General features: G+C 28.0%; 1 protein-coding gene across 1 annotated transcript in view; it reads left to right on the top strand.

Moving 5' to 3' along the window:
* Window positions 1–918: 918 nt before the first annotated feature.
* The window catches only part of LOC136975103 (ethanolaminephosphotransferase 1), a 41,607-nt gene continuing 19,516 nt past the window's right edge, over window positions 919–23,009 (top strand). The window contains exons 1-2 of the mRNA XM_067270106.1: window positions 919–1,061; window positions 12,825–12,893. Coding sequence (XP_067126207.1) covers window positions 1,008–1,061; window positions 12,825–12,893 — 123 coding nt within the window. The 5' untranslated portion in view covers window positions 919–1,007. The remainder of the gene's footprint in view (window positions 1,062–12,824; window positions 12,894–23,009) is intronic.

The raw sequence follows: 23,009 nt of genomic DNA, 5'->3' as shown, positions 1-23,009 counted from the left end.
CCTTATATATAATATATATAAGAAGAGGAATAATTATATAAATAAAAATACATTGAATGAATTTTTTTTTGTATTGCTGTAATTAAAGCATTCATTTTCAATAAAATCAATAAATAAAATACTTCTACAAATATACATTTAATAATAAACAAATTATCAAATAAAAACGTTTATATAATATTAAAATATATAGGACAATAATAAATGTACAAAAAAGCAAATATAAAGCCATAAATGAACAGTTAATATAAAATATTTATCAACATAAATTATATAAAAACATTTTGATTTATCAATAACATAATTTCTGAGAATTTATAACCATTAATAACAATTATCTATTTTTAATTTTATTTTTTAACAATTATTATTACTATTATTATACTGTAGTTATATTTTTAACTAATCGGCTTTATATGTAATTTTTATTACAAATTTCTAGATAAATAGCTAATGACTATTTAACAATATCATTGATCATCCGTAAAAATTTTGTCAATTCATATAAACAATACATAAACACATAGGACATGTATTTCACTTGTTCATAAACAAAATTAAAACATAATATTGATAACTGTACAAATCTCCGTGTTTTATGATTTAAAATAGATTTATTTCATTTAAAAAAATTTCTAAATTAATTTCTTAATTTCAAAAAATTGTCGTAATAATTCTACAACAGAAATATTAAAATAATGCATATTAATTAAGATTAAAATATTAATTGTATAAGAAAAATTATAATTAAGAATGTGCACGTGATTAAATATATTTAAAATTCAGAGGGCGTAATTTTTATATTTTATATTTTTGTATAAAATTATCATTTAATAAAAACGTAATATAATAATTAAGGTAAATTACCTTAATTATTTTATTAAAAAAAAATTATTTTTTTTTATGTTCAGTAATGCATGCACCGCCTGTAGCTTCAGCCGGAAGTGCTTAGTCTGAACGATATCTGACGTCATAACCGTAAGGAATCGCAATGGTGGAGAATCAATATGGCGATCAACTACCTTACGAAAGAGCAGCTTATAGGATATGAAAATTATAAAGTAAGTAAAGAAACCGTGGAATTTACTCTGTCAACAGATTCAGTTATTTAACTTTAATCGAGTGTTGTTTTTATGGAGTTAGAAAGTAAAGCAGCTTGCTTATTATTATTGTTTTATGAATTCAGCTGTTGGAGGCGTATATTTATTGATGTTTACAATAATATGAAGTGAATATAGTTTATTAATGTAAAAATATTTAAATAATATTATCTTCATGTCTATTTCATATCTATTTCACTTCTTTATGTCTATTTCATGTCTTCATGTCTATTTCATATATTTCATATTCATATTTTCTCTTTAAGATTATTATTAAGAAGACATTTCTTATTAAGAAGACATTTCATGTATTCTTAATAATAATCTTAAAGAGAAAATATGAAAGGTAATTGATACTAATAATATATATGATGTTTCAAAAGAATTAACAAAAAAATAAAGAAAAAATGATGAGTAGGCAGTAAGCTATTTAAATTGAATTGAATTAATTAAATTTCCAAACTTCACTGGCTTTTTAAATGTTCAAATAGTATATATACAACAAAAATTCATAATAAATGCCTATAAAAATTGAATTCAAGTGTAAATGAATAAAAGGTGAATCAGTTACTGATTGACTATTTAATGAAACTTGCTAAGAAAGTATTTTCTTTACAATTTATTGATGACAAATGCAAAATGTAATCGGTATTAGATACTATCCTTACACACAATTCTGTTTTTATGTGGTAAATATGTTCCTGAATAATCCGTGTATAAAAGATAAAGTTTGTGTAGAAAAATAGAAGATTCTAGACCTTAAAAACTAGTAAAAATAAACCAGTTAATACAGTAGGATGGGTTTATACAAAATATTTCAATTTTGGTTAATAAATCATATGAGGGATGATTGTAACATATCGGCAAAATTTAGTGAATTTGTTATCTGCATAAATTTTATTTTAATTTTTTAAATTAAACACCAAAGTATCAAGTTTTAACACCAAATGGCAAACTAAAATTGTTTTGTATTGAAAGAGAGAATAAATACAATCATACAAACAAATCATCATATTTCAAATTAAATTTTTACTGATTGCTTTAATTGCAGGATAAAGTTAGAATGAAAGACTGATGCTGCTACACGTGTTGTAAATAAGTTGTAAAAAACAGCCAAATTTTAAATTTACTTGACTGTGTAATTGCTTTAAATGCAAATTTTAAAGAATTGTCTTTGAAAAAAACAGATTTTTAGAAAAGGAAGTATGAATATTTTTTTTTATAATTAAAATCAAATGGAGATTTTTAAAAAGGCAAATTTATTGAAATGTGTTAGATCAAAATAATTGTGTAAAAAACATTTAATTTTTTTCAGATCATGTTAAATCAAAATTATGTAGAAAAAAAATTAATGTAAAAACAGAATTGGATGTATATCATTGAATTAATCAAGATTTTTATGTTTTACGTTAATGATTTTATAAAATATAGTTTTGCGGATGTTAGTATAGCTGGAGAATATTAAATATTTAACTAATGAAAAATTTCATTTGGAATTTTAATTGAATTCCTCTATTTTTATCATGCATGTTTTATATCATAATTTTCTTTATTAAATAAAGTAATCTGTTAGTAGAATATATCACATCTACTATATACAAGTAATATATGTATAAATTAAAAATATATATATATATATATTAGTTGTTTTGTTAATGGTAACATTGAATAATATGAATTAGACATTGACATAATTTTTCTAATTTATCAATTACTACTAATTGGCTGGTTGTCCTTACAATATTTAAAAATCTATTTTCATTTTGATTACAAAAAATAAAAATATAATTAATTTTTATTTTATAGTCTTCACTTAAGATAGTGTTTTGTTATATATTTCAATTTATAATCTAATAATTATTAAATAATAGATAAAATTCAATATAAATAAAAATCAATATATGGAATAATAAATAATTTACTATTAATATCTCAACAATTAAAACAGTTATTATATTTACAGATACATTATAAAAAATTTAGTAAAGTAAAACCAGTTTACCTTGCTTTGTAGTTTAAGGAGTCACATTTAATTCTTTACTTCTGATTAAACATTTTTTGAGATATTCTCATCTCATTATTAGATCAAATAAAGCAGATTTGAAAACCAGATTATATTGAAGTGGAAAGAAACCAGTTAAATGGGCCCTACTCAACTATTAGACCAGAGTCTGAATTCAGAGCAAAAAAATGATTTTGTCCGGATCACCAGCCAATTGCAAGTTTCCAATCATCTTATAGTTTTGTTTGGCTTTTTTCCACAAGAATTGTATTACTCTTGTGCTTTTATTTCATATAATATAATGTCATTTGGAACTATACATCTAAATTACAATGACATCATATACCCTATTTCACACCAGTGGTTAAAGAAAGGAAATACAATTTTTCTCATTAATTGTAAAGAATAGTTTGACTTAATAAATAAATAGCATAGCATATGATATCCTTACTTTGTATATCTGTATAGAGACTGCAGCATCATTGACAACACTTTTCTCTCTCTCCATCAGTTTAATAGTTGAGGTTATATGATTTGGAGTGGCAGTATGTCTGCCAATTCCATATTCAGACCTTGCTAAAAATTAGCTGAATAGGGCTGAGTTAGACACAGGTTTGCTTCTGAAGACAGCCAACCAACAGAGATAGCATGGGGATAATAAAATAAAACATAGGTCTTGGTCCATGCAGACCATTTTATTATTTGGAAACAGTTTACTATGATGCTTTTGAAGTTAAAATATCACCAACACTTAAATCCATTATATGTTTCAACAATTTAAAAATGTTCCACATTTAAATCTGTTTTCATTTTTGAATCTGCTTTATTAGATCTAATGATGAGATGAAAAGGGGGTGTCAAGAGTTTGTACAGGACCAGTATATTATATGGAGTTGAGTGGGCTCCTTTAACCCTTTAGCATGTCCTTTTTGCCATTTTTTTTAATAAATGAAATATGTAGACTTTTTCTTTATTAATAAAAAATAGTTTTAAAGATTTGATTTTTTTTTCATTATTAAAAATAACAAATTTATACAGATAGACATTACCTTGGGCCACTAAGTTTTCCCCTGCTTGGGGAAAAATCTCCAGAAAAAAACCCCTTCTCAATGGCCCTGAATATGAGAATATCTTTAAAAATGTTTAATCAGAAGTAGGGAATTAAATATGACTCCTTAAACTACATAATGAGGTAATTTGTTTTTTAACATCAATGGAGTCAACAGTTTCAAGAGAGCGAATATTTAATTTTTCAAAATTTTAAAATATAATCAATTACTGATATTTTTGATTTTTCTTAGTTAGTAATTATGTTTCATGCATTTGAATTAAATTAATGAATAAATTATTAAATTTTAATAATAAATATATAATACTTAAAATTTATCAACATAATAATTTTTAATAATTAAATAATTCTAAAACAGTTTTGAAGGGTAAGTATTCAGATATAAATATTTTTATAGAGGATTTGATATTTATTACACAGCAAAAAATAACAGCTAAAAATATAAATTGTTTTATTAAGATGTGGGTCTCCCTTTACTTTCTAATCAATAAATTAAAGATTCTTTATAATTTTTAAATTTTTTCTATTAACTATTATTTTTAAAAAATGATAAAATTCTAATGCTTATTTATTAAACACTTTATAAATTATTCAGCTATTGATAAATTATTTAATTAATTTTTTATACTATTTAAAATATAAAATGATTATAAAATGTTTTAAATTAAATAACAAAAACACTTCAGATTGAAAGAAAATAGCCTCTTGATTTAAGGTTTCATGTGTTTTATTTGATTTAAATTAAATATTTTTATTTAAAAACTCAAATAAATAGATAAATACAAATTTCTAAATTTTATTTGAACAAAAAATCAAAAAGAAAAAATTAATTTTGAAATATCCTTAAATTTCATAACTCAATATCCTTGAATAAACATTCATTTGTACTATGAATAAATTATACTTATAGACATAAAAGTTACATAAATGTTTTATTATTTAGTTTAGGAAAAAGATGATAATTTTCAATAAATCTAAAAAATTATTTAAATACAAAGTTGATGTACTTTTATGAATGAGATATATCATCAGATATTTCTATTTTATCATATATCATATTTATTTCTGTCTAATGATTTTTATTGTTAAATTTATGTAATTTTATTTTCTGAAGTAATTCTTTAAATGTACAAGTAGAATTAAAATTTTTATTTTTTTACATTATAATAATAATGAAAATTAAAATTTTAATAAATTTTTTTTCATTTGTTATTGTATATTATTGTATTATTTTTATTACATAGAGTAGAACTGGATTTAGTGGACAACTCAAAAGTAAAAACCTTGCATAGGTCAGATGTTTATTTAAAACAGCTATCTGTTAAAAAATTGTCATTTATTTTTTTAACAACTAGAGATTTTTAAAATAATCAATACATAGTCTTGTCAAAGAATATATAATAAACAGTTCAGAAATAGGCAAGTAATTGCCAAAATTATAGAGCCATTTTTTACTCAATATTTAATTAATATCATCATCATCTATATATCATTATGAAAAATGCTGAACATCAAAATAATACATACTTAAATATACATTAGTGGCATGAAAATAATATGTACATAAATACACTAAACAACTTGGATTTGAATCTCTCTTATTATTTTATACGGGGTAATCCATAAATGGGAACCAAGTTGACAGTAAAGCATTGCTGGCCTTATTATTAACTTAAGTTCCTTTAATTGTCTCATTAAATATTTTTCATGTTGCTGAATTCTTCAGTCTGTGCTCATCAAATATCCACTTTATCAGCTTTTCCATGTTCCACTCAACAGACATATTGGGCCAATGTGCTAACAGGTTTGTTATTAGTGATATCATATTGATGCTCCTTAATCCTGCAGGCTCATGATCTATTTGTAGAGTCCACATAATTATGTTCAATGTCTGTTGAACCTAGTGTAATAAGGGAACTGAGAATCCTAGACCCTCTGTATATTTATACATACATGCATAAATAAGGATAAGATATATTCTTATCATTAGATAAGATTTTGTATACTGTAGGATTGTGTCTACAGATTATTCTGGTATTCAGGTATTCAGGTGTTTAGCTAGTTGTGTAGGGTAGATGTACCAGTTTTGGCCAGTGTACCAGTTCTGGCCAGAAAACGAATTTAACTTAAAAATATAATCACCACATATTCAAATCTGTCCAACAAAACAAACTTTTATTGTTAACTATTCACACAGTTAACAATAAAAGTTTGTTTCATTTGTGATTATATTTTTAAGTTAAATTTGTTTTCTGGCCAGAACTGGTACTACACTGGCCAAAACTGGTACATCTACCCTATATGCTAGTCATAGTCTAGAATTACATGCTTTAGTCTGTGTATCCCTGCATTGTATCTGTGTTGTTCTGTTGTTGATGCTTGCTTTTACATTGTTTTTGTGATATGCTATCTATAATAGTATCATTGTAGCCATGCCTCACTGCTACATCCTTTAAGAACTGTAATTAAAGCCAAACAATTGCTGGATTATATTGGGCTTTATTAATGCTACTGTTAATAATTAAATGTTAAGTAATTTGGCCTAGAGATTGGCATTAGTCACTATCTCTTGATAAATTTAATAATTACTAGCAGGAACCTGTCGATATTGACGGTATTATTCAATTAAAAAACAAATCAATAAGCTCATGCATTTATTTTACTGATAGATCCTTTTTTTTATTGCAGTTTCTAAAAAATTAAAATAGTTTAGTTTAAAAATAAAAGTGATTCGTTATTATTCAAATAAATTGCATAAATGTTTAAATTTATTAATGTTAAAAAAAATGCAAAAAGCCTTTAAATTAACATGTAATTAGCAAGAAATCAGGAATTCAGAATTGGGCATAGGACAATGGGTTACTCTAATGGTTAAAAAATTAATCGATAGGTGAAGTACAAGTGCTTGACTTGTTTGTTTGTATAGACTTAACATTATACGTTTGCCACTCCGCCAAGCCTGAACCATATCTCTCTTTTCAATGGCATCATCTACAGGGCAATAGCTTTAATTTGATACCTGAACCATATTTATACCCTCAGTCATTGTCTCAAACAAAGCTGGACAGTATTTGAAGCTTACAAAATTAATATATAAATAATGAGCAATTATTTATTGTGACATTATCATAATGCCAGGCTGCAATTTTTAATCATTTTAATTTATTTAATTTAAAATATATGCTCTCTATATCAAATTAATAGTGTCTTGCCCCTGTACATCATACTTTTTCTTTAACAATAGAGTCATGCTGGTCATCTAACACCTTTCAGGGAAAAATTTTTGAATTGAAATAACACGATTTCTGGTTTGCATCAGAAGTTTGTATATACTCGTAGTTAATTGGGGCCTCTTGCTCATGGTTTCCATATCTGGTCTCATCTTTCATCTATCTAACTCCATTCTTGAGATTAAGGAATGACAGATAGACGGACGACAGTGGGAATTTATAGGTCTACAATTTTTTCAAATTGCAGCTCAATTAAATTAATATTTTGCTAATTTATTTAAAAGATTTTTGGAGGAAAAGAATGCTCAAAATGGGACTCAAATGTACAACTCTTGCATACTGTGGGCTACATTATTTTCTAAAGATATCATTATAATGATATCTTTAGAAAATATAAGATTATAATGGTATCTTTATAATTTTTGGTCTCATATTTTCAATAGAAAATATGAAGACCATAGATTGTAAATGGCTGCTGTCAAGCAGATTGTGTTATTGTAGTATTTCCATAGCTTTAGTAATCAGTAATGTTGCCTGTCTATATTATAATAGTTAAAGTTTTGAATTCCATTCCATTCTAGATTTTATTGTCTAGATTTCTCTATATTAATCATTAATTTCTATTCTTTTAAATTTTGTTTCGTTAATAAGCAGTGACACAGAGTATTGTCAGCTTTACAGTTTTAGTAAAGACTATTTCACATTCAGCTTAAATACATGTGGAATAATGCAGAATACTGAACATTAAGAATGCCTAGTAAATACCTGCTTCAAACTTTGAAAAAACAACTTATACCACATAACTGCAGTTACAAGGCAACAATTTTTTAAAAGCTAAGTCTAAAAAACACAATTCCTATAATCCAGTTTTTACAGTAAGAATTATAACTTCAGCTATGTTTTAAACCAAACAGATTTCCATTCTAAATGACTGTTATGTAAGCCAACTCCCAACAATAGATTTTGATTTACTAATTTAGAAAATTTAAAACAAATAGAAGTAGCTGCATTATGTGAAGATAAAATATTAATATGAACATACAAAAGAATGAGCAAATTATCTCATATAATAAGAACATGAGAAATCATTTTCTTTCATAACTTTTCAGCATTTTTTTTCAAGAAAACATTTATACCTTTAATACACAACATTTACTCATTAGCTTTGTTTTAACTCACTACTGCTGAGCGCACACAATTTTATGTCATTATTAAACCTATCAGGTAAATAGTTTCTGAAATAAATTTTTGTTAAAAGAACATTCTTTGATTATGAATTTTTTTGCTGTTACAGGATGAGTATAGCCCATGATGACATAAACCTGCAACACTATGTTCTGCTGCAGATATATGTTGTCATGAAATAAATAGAAATAAAGCTTTCACATAACCAGAGCCGTAACTAGGGTATGGCCAACATGGCCCCCGCCATAGGCGCCTATTTAATAAAGGCGCCAACGACAAGGTTTCGGAATAATATGTATTCGAAATTAATAACACAAAAAAACTTCTATATTTATATTTATATAGTATTTATTATCTGTAATTTCTACGAACATATTAAATAAAAATAAAAATGGTTGTTTATTTTTGAAATATAACAAAAATTAAAAAGACACCATTTTTATTCTTGGCCATAGGCGTCCAAAATCCTAGTTACGGCACTGCACATAACTAACCTCACCTTATATCCTGTGCTTCCCCAGCAGCAAGTATTAGTATGCAGTGTAGAAGGTATCATCATAAATAGTAAAACATTATTTTTTACTTCATTTCATTGTAGATGTAGTTTCATTAAGTTAAATGAAAAACAATACCGAAAGCAAAGCTTGTAAACTTTATGCTGAAGATACATTGCCTGTAAAACAACAACAACTTTTTTTTATACTGTTTATTTGATTTATTTATCAAATAATAATAATAATAAAATAGAGAATAATTTTAATGTGGACAGTATGCAATGATACAAATTTGAAATTTTATTGCTCAGCTCTTATTTGCTGTAGAGAACTCTTAAGCTAAGTTCAGATAACTAACAAAAACAGAATATGAAAAACAATTTACAGGCACTAGACAAAAATTTAGTTGCATTTTCTACTGATGCCTACTTACTGGAAAATGTAACATTCTAAAAAATGTTTATCTTATCCAAACATTTCTCAGATCAATTGCTGTGGTGGTAAGTTTTTGTGCTATGTATTCAAAGACTGTCATTCTCCTTTTGTCAGCTTCTCATATTAAATAGTGTGGGTAAACATAAAAATGTTAGTGGCAAAAAGATGTCATTGTTTTTGTAAAGACCCCATGTGCGGTAAAGACCCCATCTGTGAAGTTGCTGAATTCCCAAAGAACTATTCAAAAAGCTTGGTCCCATCAACTGCAACATTTAGGCAGAATTGTAGAAGAAAATCCTTGCTGTCAGATCAGGGTCATCAGAGGATAGTATATAGTGAACACTAACCACTTTCAAACCAGTGCAGAATTGCTGAAAACCATCAATCAGGGACCTGCCAAACAGATTTAGGAAACTGCACAATATGGGAATCTGGAACTGAGTGCTTCTAGGAGACAACTGAAGCTAACTGTGGAACACAAAAACTTACTTACATAAGGGCAACTTACAGGCAGAGCAACATTAAACATGTTAAACATGGACGTTAGCAGACTGGAAATTTGTCAACTGGTCAGATGAATCAAAATTCTACCTTCCTTCCAATGATGCCAGACAAAAAGTTCACTGATGATTCAATGATATATACCAGACTATGTTCAAGGCAGGATTCAAACTGGAGGTGGATCTGTGATGATATTGGGCTGTTTCAACTATTATTCTTTTAGACTGTTTTATAAATTTTTTTAAAAAGTAATTTGATCAGGCTAGTCCAGATTTTCTTCATTGTTTTCTTTATTTACTTCTTGTGGAATAAATAAAAAATAATAATAATATAAATATATTCTGATATTATATAAAAAAAATTATTAATAACTGTTCCAAATAGCAAGTAGTTATTAATAATTTTAATGTTATGAGACAAATTGACTCTTGTTTTTCCCGTTCTTTTTAAAATGCATAATAAAATTTTACTATCAAATAAAATTTAAAAGTGATGGAAATATATCTTTTTTACACCAAGAAATGTTAAAGAAAAGTAAAAGACAGAAAATTAATCAACTGTGGCAAAGAAAGTTAAACAAAATCCTACAAAAATTCCTCTTGTTTCAGAATAATAGTCACGATTGGAAATACAGATACACTTTACTACTAGACTCTGCAATATCACTAAGTATAAACAAAGATCAAAATAGCTTATATCAATGAAAATATCACTTATGGTATCCAAAAATATTAAAAATTCCTTCACTACAACCATGTATAAACTACCCATTGGGAATAAATGTTAAGACTAATAATTCAATTACATTTAAATAAAAGCTCATTATTCATTGGAAATAAATATATAAATTTTTAAAATAAAAATTGTTATTGGTGCAACTCAAGTGTCGTTTCAATATTACACATACTGAAAGACTGTGAGAGGTTACTCAAATACAAAAGTCACTTGGAATATCTTGCATAATACAGCAAAGTGCAACTCAAGACTTTAGCAAAAACCTGAATAAACTTTCAAAGAAGGAGCTATATAGCTTGTATAACTTTCTAATTAAAATTGTGAAAGAAGATGAAACTAGCAAATAATAGACAAAATCCAAGAACTTGTAAGAAAATAGTTATTGATGTAAATTTTTGATTTTCTGTTCGTAAAAAGTATAATTTCCTCTTGATAATTGTAATTACTTAGCCCCCGAGTAACAGTGCTTCCACCCTATATACTAATAAAGATTGATATTGATAATTTTAATGTTAGCTATATCAGCTGCTTTAAAAATCAACAACATTATTTGGATCCCAAATTGATATTACAAAAATAAGCAATGTGAAAGCATTTGCAGTTTTTAAATTTTCCAACATGTTATAATGGTTTTTAAAATGTTAATCAGTGTATCATTATCTTTTTCTATTAGAGTAATTAATATAGAATATATAATTGAATAAATAATATAGATTCTTTAAAATTTTTGGTGCATTAAAAATGCTTTGGATTTATATTGTTGTTATTAAATTGTAGTTTTATCTGATTGATTAATTTATTTATTACCGTATTTTATGGACTATAAGACACACCTTAATTTTTAAGCAATTTTTTAAAAAAAAACCTATAAGATGCTACGGACTATAAGACGCACCTGAATTTTGGAGGCAATTTTTCAAAGAAAAAAGTGCGTCTTATAGTCTGTAAAATACGGTATATGTAATTTTATTTAAAATCTAATAATAGTAATACAAATTATTCAAAAGAAAATTCTTAAATTGTGAAATGTACTTATTTTAATATACAATATTACTTTTAGAAGCAGAGAATTAGAATCAGAAACAAAAACTTGTGATATTGTTTATGTACTGTACAATACCTTGTACTTTGATCATTTGCAATTTAAAATGTCATAATCTTTACAGATAATAATCATTTGCCATTCATTTTAGAATGCTTTCTCTAATATCAGATAAGACTACAAATAAATTTCAAAGCTAATAAGGCTTCTACTTTCTGCAGTTTCACTGAGATTATTAATAATGCTCTGATTATTTCAAATGCAGCAAAACAGATATATATTACGATCTATGTAATAAGCAGTAATGTCTATAATTACACAGAAAACATGGCTTCTTACAGAAAATAATTATTCTAACTTATTATTGTGCTGAGATTTGTAATAATGCAATAGTATTAGATTTTGCCATTATTTGCTTTATTATTGAAAAATTAAGTATTTTCTCTGCAAAGTTAACAGTAGAATAAATAATATTGAGTGTTTAGATTTGTAATAAGATGAAACTCCTCTCTGATTGGTAATTTAAAATTTGAACACAGACTTTGTTTTGCATTTTATATTTGTATGGCATCGTTATTTAGTTAATTTTTTATTATGTTACTATTTTATTTATGTTTTAGATTTAGAATGATTTATTTTTTTAACGTTCTAAAGCAAAATGAAATGTGCTTGAATAGCTCTTGGAACTTATTCAGATATGTTCATAATGGTTTGAGTGTTGGTTTGATCTGATGATATATGAAATGTTTTGACAAAGATTTGATCAAAAATAAATATGACTTGAGTTGTATAGTGATCCTTCAAAGTACACAAATTAGAGTTAAATTGTTACAAATTAAATAAATTATAGTAGACTAAATAGTTACAAGGAGGATAAATTAATTATGCATTTCATTAAATTTTTAAAATTAAAATCAACATTAATATGTTATTTCGATTTAAAACCCATTAAATGATGATGATGATTTGAATATATAATTTATAATTATTTTATATTATTAGATTTAATCATTTTTTATTTTCATTTTCAGTATAGTTCAGTAGATACAAGCCCTCTCAGTAATTATGTTATGCACCCTTTTTGGAATCAAGCTGTTAAAGTAAGTATTATTACATAGCTTTCAATTTAATATATTTGATTTTTCTCAATATTTGTTTTGATAACTACGTGGATTTACATTTAAGAATGTATTATGTATGTTTCAGAAGTTTAAGATAATAACAAATCTCCCATTAGTATTTCTCATTATAAAATGCTTCATTATAATTGAACAGATATAATGTCTTCCATTTTAAATGAATATTATAAAATAAAGTTGTAACAGTAGCTAATTGGAATAGTCCTTTTCTTATAATAGAGTCAATGTGACGTGGCTAAATATTGATAACATTTCAACAGACATGGCAAGTGAAAACAAGATTCCAATTTTCCAACAAGCTTAAAACAATTTACAAATTATCTAACATATTTGCCACATTATATACTATTGACAATATAATTGCATTTTTACTTTCCTGGCTGTTATATATAATAGAGGGAAAGTACGGCCATCAGTCAAAAAATGACCCCCCCAAGATTTTTACATTTTTGGGATCTTGAAATGCTGAGAAATGCAAAAAAATTAGGGGTAATTTCTGTATGTACAGATGTTTGTGTGTGAGGTACAGTTTTGTTTACTTCTTTGAAGCTTAATAATGCTTTTTGTCGAAAATTTCTGAAAGTTTACAGAGCAGTTTGTTTTTAAAGGGCTTAATGCTATTAAATTTTGATGATTTAAAGGTTGTGGGGGGATGAGGATAGTCAAGTTTCAAATCAAGTTTACCATGAAACTTCAAGAACTTTATAACATCAATTAAAGTTTACAAACTAACAATGATTACAAAAGATGAAATAAATTACAATGTTTAAGTATTTACAATGGAGGTTTTCACACACACACAAAATAAATTAGAGTTCAAAAGTCCATTCCTTTAATATCCTGAACAGGTCTGTCAAAAAGATACCTTGCGAAGCAATCCCTGAGATTCAGACAATCACAAACTCCTTCAATGTCTGACTATGAAACAGCAAGATGAAACAACTTTCTTAGTCCAGTTCATTTGGCCAACCTCTTTCCTGCCAAAACTCTAACCTTTTATACAGATTGAAGTTAGGTTTAATTAACCAATCAGCGCTTCCTAGCTCTGTCATAGGTCCGGCTATGGTCTGATGTTTTGCGGCCAATCAGCGATCGTGGATTCAAAACTACTGGTCATTTTCCAACTGACTTCTGCTTTCGAAACTAACGGTCATTTCTCCAACATCGGTCATTGCTTGTTTGAAATAGAGAAAAAGGTGGGAATCGTACGTCCAATCTTATTCCCAACAAGGAGATAAAGGGGATTGCATGTATCTCCATTAGGGACAAATTTAATGACAATTTTACTCATTATTAGCATTTAAAATTTCTTGTAAAACCCATTCCTACCCTCAAAATTAAAGTTTTGCCATTTTATAATAGTTAAAAATATAAAAAGGTTTTAAAATAAAATATGATACCAGATGGTGCCACCAAAAATTTTTAATGTTGCCAGGAAAGTTAAGCAACTCATTTCTGAATTTTTTTATGTTAGTTGTTGTGCCCTATTACAGTAAAATGCAATGTTTTTGCTAGGCTATGTTTTTATATTAGGAGTTTATCTTTAGTATGCAACCACAAATAAAGCATCTTTACTATCATGTATAATAATTGCAGCATAAACATTTTTTTTGATACAAATGATATACAAAGTCAAATGTATCAATTGTATTCATGTTGATAAACAAAAATTTATTGTAGTTTAATGGATTTATTGAAAATAAATTAAACAAAAAACTGTAAAATTGTACATTTTCAGTGAAATTTAAACTATTTGTCTTTAAACAAATAATAATTTTTTCTGAAATTAAGAACTTTATTTTAGGATAAAAATAAATCTTTTTAATTCAAATATCTCTAACAACAGTGATTAAAGAATATAAGAAAAAGCAAGTGTAAAAAATGAGTGAATACTAAATGATATAAAGGATTTTTATTTAGCTATATTAAAGCTACTTAATATTCCAAAACAAAGCAGTTTGGCTAGATGTAGGCAGTTAAAATGTTTTGTAATAAATTTAATAACACTACTCTACAATTAAAAAAAATTTTCGGAACAGAAACAGCAATAGGTGAATTTTATTCTTTTTTGTTCGCTGAATCTGAAAATGAAGCCAGTTTTCTCCATCACCCACTAGACTTTTATTATATACCATTAAAAATTTGATGAAAAATGTGAATTTCCCACAGTGACCAAGTTTATTGGTATATTAAATTTCATGCAATGCTAAATAAATTTCTAATACTCATATTTTATTTGGCTGATTACATAAAAAACTGTTGTATAACATAACTAAAACAGGCATAAAAAGTACTTGAAATTTTTTTTATAACGAGTCAGATAATCACTTTTTCCTTTGGTGTAGAGTAGGATCTTCTCTTTGCAGAACCAGCAGTAGTCACTCATCATTGATTCATCCCATCTCCCTTGGTAACGTTGCTCAATTTGTAATATGTCCTGGTGAAACTGTTCACCCTGCTCATCACTCACTGCACCCAAATTTGGTGGGAAAAAGTCCAGATGAGAATGAATTTTTAAGGATATCTGGCAGCCTAAATTTTTATAGTTCAGCAGGAGACTTTTTACTAAAATATCACTATTTTGTGCTTTGTTATTTTCAAGAAAACCATGGACTACATCCTTAAATGATTTCCATGCCTTTAGCTCTATGTTATTCAACTTCATGTCAAAATTTTCATAATTAAGTAATTTTCTAATCTGAGGTCCAATGAATGGCTCCTTCCTGTAATTTAGCTTCACTTAACCTAGGAAACACTTGGCTTACATGTTTAAATCCTGGTCCTTCTTTATTCAGTGCTTTAACAAAATTTTTTATCAACCCCAATTTTATGTGTAAAGGGGCAAAATTACTTGCTGAGGGTTGACTAATAAGTATGTTCCATTAGTCAACCCTCAGTTTCACTCCTGTTTTGTCCAGGAGTGAAAGTGTCTGTTTTTGGTCACTCTTTAACCACATAATGTTCACTTGTTGCACGACTGTTCCATAGACACAAAAAAAAGCAGCAGTATTTTGTAAAGCCACCTTGCAGTCCAAGAAGAAGACCAATAACTTTTAGGTTTCCACAGATATGCCATAAGTGAGCACTATAATTGACTGCTTTTAAAATTAATGACATATTTTCATGTTTCTTTCAAACCAACAGTATGCGCTACTGGTATACAAGGATTCTTGTTTGAATTATGCAGTAGCATTGCTTTTAAGCTTGTTTTTGATGAGTCTATAAATAACCGTCAATCATCAGCTTTATAAGGAATATTCAACTCAGACATCGAACCATTTATATCACAACAGGAACACAACTGATCTGCCATAGTGAAAATCCTTATTTCTGTGTCTGAAAAATGAAACTTTGGTATCCTTATGCAATAAATTCCACTTATCTTTACTTTAAATAAAAAATGTATTTACGACTGAAAAATTAAATAAAAAACGCATTAAAATGTGCACCACCACAATAGGAACAAGACAAAGTTTGCCATTTTTACATGGGCTGGGATTAATAGGATCAAGTGATTAATAATGCCCTATTAATCACTTGATCCTATTTTAATCCCTATTTTAGTCATTATGAATAATGACTAAATGGCTGCACAACCTGATAAATATTGACTAATTTATTAAATTGACCAGACATTATGAATACAGTTACGCTCCCTTTGGGCAATTTGATTTTTCTTTTAATCTTCACCTTTTCATTAAGAATTATTTATTTTTTGTGAATTATTTCAAAGTGTTTTAAAAACAAGATGAGATCTTTTAAAAGTAAGTATTATTAACTGTATTGATTAAACTAATGTTAATGAAAAGTATTATTAACAAATTTATATTGGGTTGTTTGGAAAGTAATTTCGTTTTTTTTATTACTAGAGGAATTAGATGTATTTTTACCAGCCAATTTTATTTTAAACCACATTTTCATTATATACTTAGACAGCTGACATTTTAAGGCTTATTTGTAAAAAATTTTATGTGATTCTGTACAATTGGTTTTTTTTTGGTGACCCATCAAATATGGAAAATCGAAAGCATCATTTTTGGCATATTTTGCTTTTTTATAACTAAAAAATCAAAATGCTGTTCAAACAAGAAAAAAATTGTGGTACATGTTTGGAGAAGATGTGTTGAGAGAAAGACAGTGCCAAAACTGGTTTACAAAATTGCGTTCCGGCAATTTTAATATCGAAGATACACCACATTCTGGATGGCCATTTGAAGCCAATGAAAACAAAATAAAGATACTGATTGAAGCAATCTGCCATATAACAACACGTGAAAATCACTAAGAGATTAAATCTGTTAAATTGAACCATTTATTATTACTTAAAACGAATTGGTTTCGTTTCAAAGCTCGATATATGGGTTCCACATGTTATTAATAAGAGATGCTCTCTATGGTGGAATTCTAAAGAAATTTGTTTTTGAGCTTTTACCAGACAATTTAACAATTGATTCGAAAGTGCACTGCCATTGAGTAAACAAATTGAGTAATATCATCAAACAGAAAAGGCCAGAATTGATCAATAAACAAAGTGTAGTGTTTTATCATGATAATGCCAAATTTCACACAAGTTTGGTAACTCGTCAGAAACTGTTATAGCTTAGATGGGATGTGTTATCACACTAACCATATTCGCCAAATCGGGCACACTCAGATTATTACTTGTTCTGGTCTATACAAATTTTTTTTAACTGTAAGACATTTACTTGAAATGACAATGTCAAAAATCATTTGGATCAGTTTTTTGTAAACAACGATCAAAATTTTTATGAATGTGAAATCATGCTACTACCAAAAACAATAACAACAGGTATTTGATCAAAATGGTCAATATATAATTCAATAAAATATTTATTTATTTATAAGAATATTGTGTTTATTTTTCTATGGAAAAATGAAATTACTTTCCGAACAACCCAATACTTCAATCAAAAAACCAACTTAAAGGAAACTTCTGGAATGTCATTTTTGTTATACAAAAAATTGATTGTTGTTAGCTTTAAAGAGAGTTTCTAAAGCTTCCTCAGTATTAATGTTGGTCAATGATTTGTCAAGTATAAAGTCCTTTAGTCCAACTTTTAACTTTGCTCCAAACATGACCTCATTGGAGCTGCAGTTTTTACCAGTATGATGTGCTTGATTTTTCATCAGTTGTACAAAACGTAATCCTTTCAACTATTTGTTAGTGTTGTTAGTCTCCAACCAAGAACTAAGCATATTTTCTATGTCTTGATTTCATCTTTCTACTGAACTTTGACTTTGTGAGTGCTTGGGTTTTCCAAGCACCAGTTTTAACTCGGGCCGCATACAAAGTTCTTTGATGACATTATTGGCAAATTTTCTGCTGTTATCACTTAGTAGACTACTTGGTACATTGAAAATTATAAAAATGTGTAAAAGAACAGGCTACATCTTCAGCTCTTTTGGTTTTTAATGGTTGTAATTGAAAGGATTTAGTCAGGTAGTCTTGGTACACAAGTATAAATTTATATTGCTCATCAGCATGCGACAGCATATCTATAAGGTTGACCTGACATCTCGAATTCATTTTATTACTTAAAATTGTTTAACTATCAAGTCTTTCTTAGGAATGTTCTGTTTTTTCTGACAAATTTCACATAAGTTCAAGTAAATTATGATCATATTTCATATTCTTTGTAATATTTTTATATTTTGTACTTAATTATTTTTCCATATGGTTTCTGCTGCCATGGTCAATAGCAATATGATCATCAGGCAATATTTGAAATCTTTCTTCAGTGTGAACATAAATATTTAATCAAATTACCTTCTTTTACAGTCACAATTAATTTTTCTATTTCTCTGATAGATACGATGTTATATCTATGTAAACGCTGATATTCTTTTGGTAACTTTGAAGTCACTTTGATTTTTGACTCTGACTTTTTGCTGCTATTAACTCATGTAATCAGTTGTTGAAATGTCTATTCATATCACTTGATGATTGCTCCATGAGCATTACTTTTTTCAAAGAAAACACTATTTTAAGGGGCAACAGTAAAATTAAAATGTTGCACAAGATTAACTACTGATTACATGAATTTAAAATTTGATACTAAATACAATATGCACATGCAACTCAGATGGAAGTGTTGATCGGGCTAGTGTATGTCAAATGATCACTCCTCAAGGTATTATAATTATCTATAATAAACATCTTAATGCTTGATGAGTATATACACAACCAATTCTAGCCCAATCATTCAGGCAATTGTTTGTTGTGTTTATTATTATCATCACTTTGCCCAACCAGGTTATAGCAATATTCATAGTGACCGGTCAATCTGATAAATTATGATGATAAACCTGACATTTATTACAGCTTCCAATTTTGTTTGTCATCATTCATAATGACTAGGCAATATGAATAATGCCTGTAATAATCACTTATTCCATAACATATATAATAATATGCATAATCCAATATATTAGTAAATCAAATAATCTGATAGATTTTTATTGGGCTATATTAAAGCTAATTAATAATTGAAATGAATCAATTTGGCTAGAAAAACTGAATAATAAAAATGGAGAATAGACTTTCAATATTCACAATGTATGATTGGTCTCTTTTGGTGATGTCATGAGCATTTAAAAATGTTTTCGTGAACATGAACATATGAAGTGCTTTGGTAATTCTCAGCACTGGTTTGGGGTTGGCTTTATTTTTGTCATCACAATCTCTTCCAAATCACAAAGTAAGATTGCATGCAAAGTAAGAACAGCTAACTTCATATCATATCAGCTATACACTCCAAACTGCTATTTCTTATACATATTCCACAAAACATCAACTACTAACAATATGTACTAACATTTGTTTGTGGCATTGTGTTTTCTTAAAAATAATCATTGGGCTGCAATGTGAAAAAATTATAGACCTATGAATTTCCAGTCCTCAGTTCCAGTTTGTCAGTCCTCCTTTAATCTTGAGAAGGGAGTTATATAGATGAAAATTGAGACCAGATATGGAAAGCTTAGGGACAAGAGGCCCTAATTAACTATGTATGAACTTCTGGTTTGCACTGGAAGTCATATTATTTCAATTCAAAAATTTTCTCCTGAAAGGAGTTAGTTAGATAACCTGCACGACGCTATTGCTAACAGGAAAAGTATGATGTACAGGGACAGGACCGCTATTAATTTGAGGTGGAGAACATATATTTTAAATTAAATAAATTTAAAATATATGTTCTCCACCTCAATTAATAAAAATTACATCCTGGCATTGTGATGATGTTACAATAAAATAATTGCTTGTTCTAGGATTAACAATCTTCAAGATTAAAACTTTTGAGTAATAGATACAGAAAAATATTAAATTAGGGAATTATTAATTTATGTTTAATTTTTAGAGTTTAAATAGAATTTGTTTAGGGATCCTAGAAGTCAAGTGATGCTTCCAAGAAAACAATTTATCTTGGAATGATAGAGTTTTTTATAGTAATTAACTGTAACATAATTTTATTTTAAATTTAAAGTAGAATAGCTCATCAAAATTATTAAAGAATCCAAAGTTGTAAACTGAAAACATGCATCTGCTTAGCATGTATTTTCATTTAATCAAACTCAGTTAATCAGTTTTCAAATAGTCAAGTGTTTTTATTATTGTCATCAAAGATATAACTAGCTGGTTATGTTAAAATTATTTTGTACATTTAATAGAAAAATATAGAAATGCATCATATTCATTTACTACAAAATACAGCAGTAAGAACCATAGGAAAAATGTTTTAAATAAAATATTTAATAGTTTTACCACACTGCTATTGATTTTTTTTTAACTATTCTGGATTTGGTATATTATGTGGTTCATTCAAGTTATAACATCTCCATTTTTTTTCTCTCAAACTAATCACTCGAAAACTGTGAAACTTGTGCCACTTCTCGACATAATCTCCCTGCAGCCATACACATTTTTCACAATGTTGATGCCGTGATTCCATGGCCACTGTGAACACTTCTTTAGGAGTCTGGTTTGACCAGTGGAAAATTGCTGATGCAATAGCGGCATGGCTAGTGAATGTGCAACCATGGAGAGTATCTTTCATTGTTGGAAACAGCCAAAAGTTGCTAAGAGCCAGGTCAGGTGAGTAGGGAGAATGAGAAATTACTTCAAAGTTGTTGTCACGAAGAAACTGCAGTGTCACATTTGCCTGATGTGCTGGTGCATTGTCTTGGTGAAAGAGCACATATGCAGCTTTTTCTGGCCATTTTTCACACAATGCTGGAAGGAGCTTGTTCTTCAAAACATCTTGGTAGGATGCACCTGTCACCGTAGTGCCCTTTGGAATGCAATGAGTAAGGATTATGCCATTGCTGTCCCAGAACATGGCCAATATCATTTTTCCAGCACTGACGCTTACCTGAAATTTTTTTGGTGGCGGTGAGTCTGTGTGCTTCCATTGAGTTGACTGGCACTTCGTTTCAGGAATTGAAAAATGGCATCCATGTCTCATCCATTGTCACAATCGATGAAAAGAAAGTCCCATTTATGCTGTCATCATATGTCAACATTGCCTGGCAACCTGCCACGCGCACAGCCTTGTGGTGGTCCGTCAGCATTCACGGCACCCATCTAGAGGACACTTTTTTCATTTTCAGGTCTTCATGCAGGATTGTGTGCACAGATCCCAACAGAAATGCCACCTTTGGAGGCAATGTGTTCTACACTCATTTGGCGATTTTCCAAAACTACTTTCTCCACACACTCGATCATGTCATCAGACCAGCTGGCGTGAGGCCAAGATTGTCTTGGTTTGTTATCACACGATGTTCTGCCTTCTTTGAACTGTTGCACCCATGAATGCACATTAGACACATCCATGACACCATCACCACATCTCTCACTTAACTGGTGATGAATTTCAATTGTTGTCACACTACTCAAATGGAGAAATGAATGATTACACACTGTTCTTGTAATAAAAATGTTGCCATTTTAAGTATCAAAAGCAGTCCTCACTCTCGTCACTGTTGCTAGAGTTCTGTGTGCCATACAGTGCTGCCATCTCTGTCACACATTCACGAGTGCACGCATATTTTAAAACAAATCGCATGTTTCTATCTGTTTCCAGTCCTGAGAGAGAAAAAAAATCGGAGGTGTTATAACTTGAATGCACCTATGTCCTCTAATTCAATAAACTTTTTTAAGATTCCATATTTCTTGTTTTTTAGAAGCTTAATTGACTTATGTAAACATGTATTTTGGAACTTTTTCTTTAATGCATTGCACTCCTTTGGTACGTTAATTCTATGTATATGTTACAGTAAAAACCCGTTTTTAGTGAAAACGCGTTTTAACTAGTTGAAACTAGTTTTTACTGGATGTCATTGTTATAACCCGTTTTGTCTAGTTAAAACTAGAATTTACTGCTGTACATGTTTTGATTTTAGATAAAAATAAAATCAAACATTAACTTTTTAACTTTTAACATTAGTTAAAACTAACTTTAGTTACATAAATATGTTTGGGGGAAATAAATAAAGTGATGATTGGGATTAAAACATTTATATTATTTAATACGATATTTATTGAAAATATTGGTCACACATCTGTGATATTAACATTAATTAACCCTTTGTCCCTGAAGGCACTGATCGATCGGTACCCTGGCTTTTCATTGTTACGATTGGTAAATATCGATTTTTGTAAAATTTATTAACAACAGATATAATCTCGTTCGATATGAAGTGAATAAAGTATAATAATTCATTATATTAGTTGATAGCAGTATAAAATTTTGATTTCAAACAAATGTTTGATATAATGTGCGATAATTTCACAACAAATAAATATACATGCATAAGTGTTATATCGAATTGTACAAAACAATATTCTAAGTCTTTCTGGCTCAGTGCCAGCAAACAACTATGTAACTAGACAATGTTAATTTTCACAAAATGTTACAAATTATCAAGTTTGTGTGTCAGTTCTGATATATATTATTTTTTTTCTTATAAATTTTTCTAATAAAATGCATTGAAAAATATCGTATTTAAAACTAAAGATATTAATAAATGTAACTAACTTCAAAAAACGAACCTGTTACCAGT

Source organism: Centruroides vittatus, unplaced genomic scaffold, assembly GCF_030686945.1.
Source record: "Centruroides vittatus isolate TY-2023 unplaced genomic scaffold, ASM3068694v2 contig_364, whole genome shotgun sequence".
NCBI lineage: Eukaryota > Metazoa > Arthropoda > Arachnida > Scorpiones > Buthidae > Centruroides > Centruroides vittatus.
The sequence above is the reverse complement of the archived record's forward strand: the minus strand, read 5'-3'. Positions and strand labels throughout refer to the sequence as shown.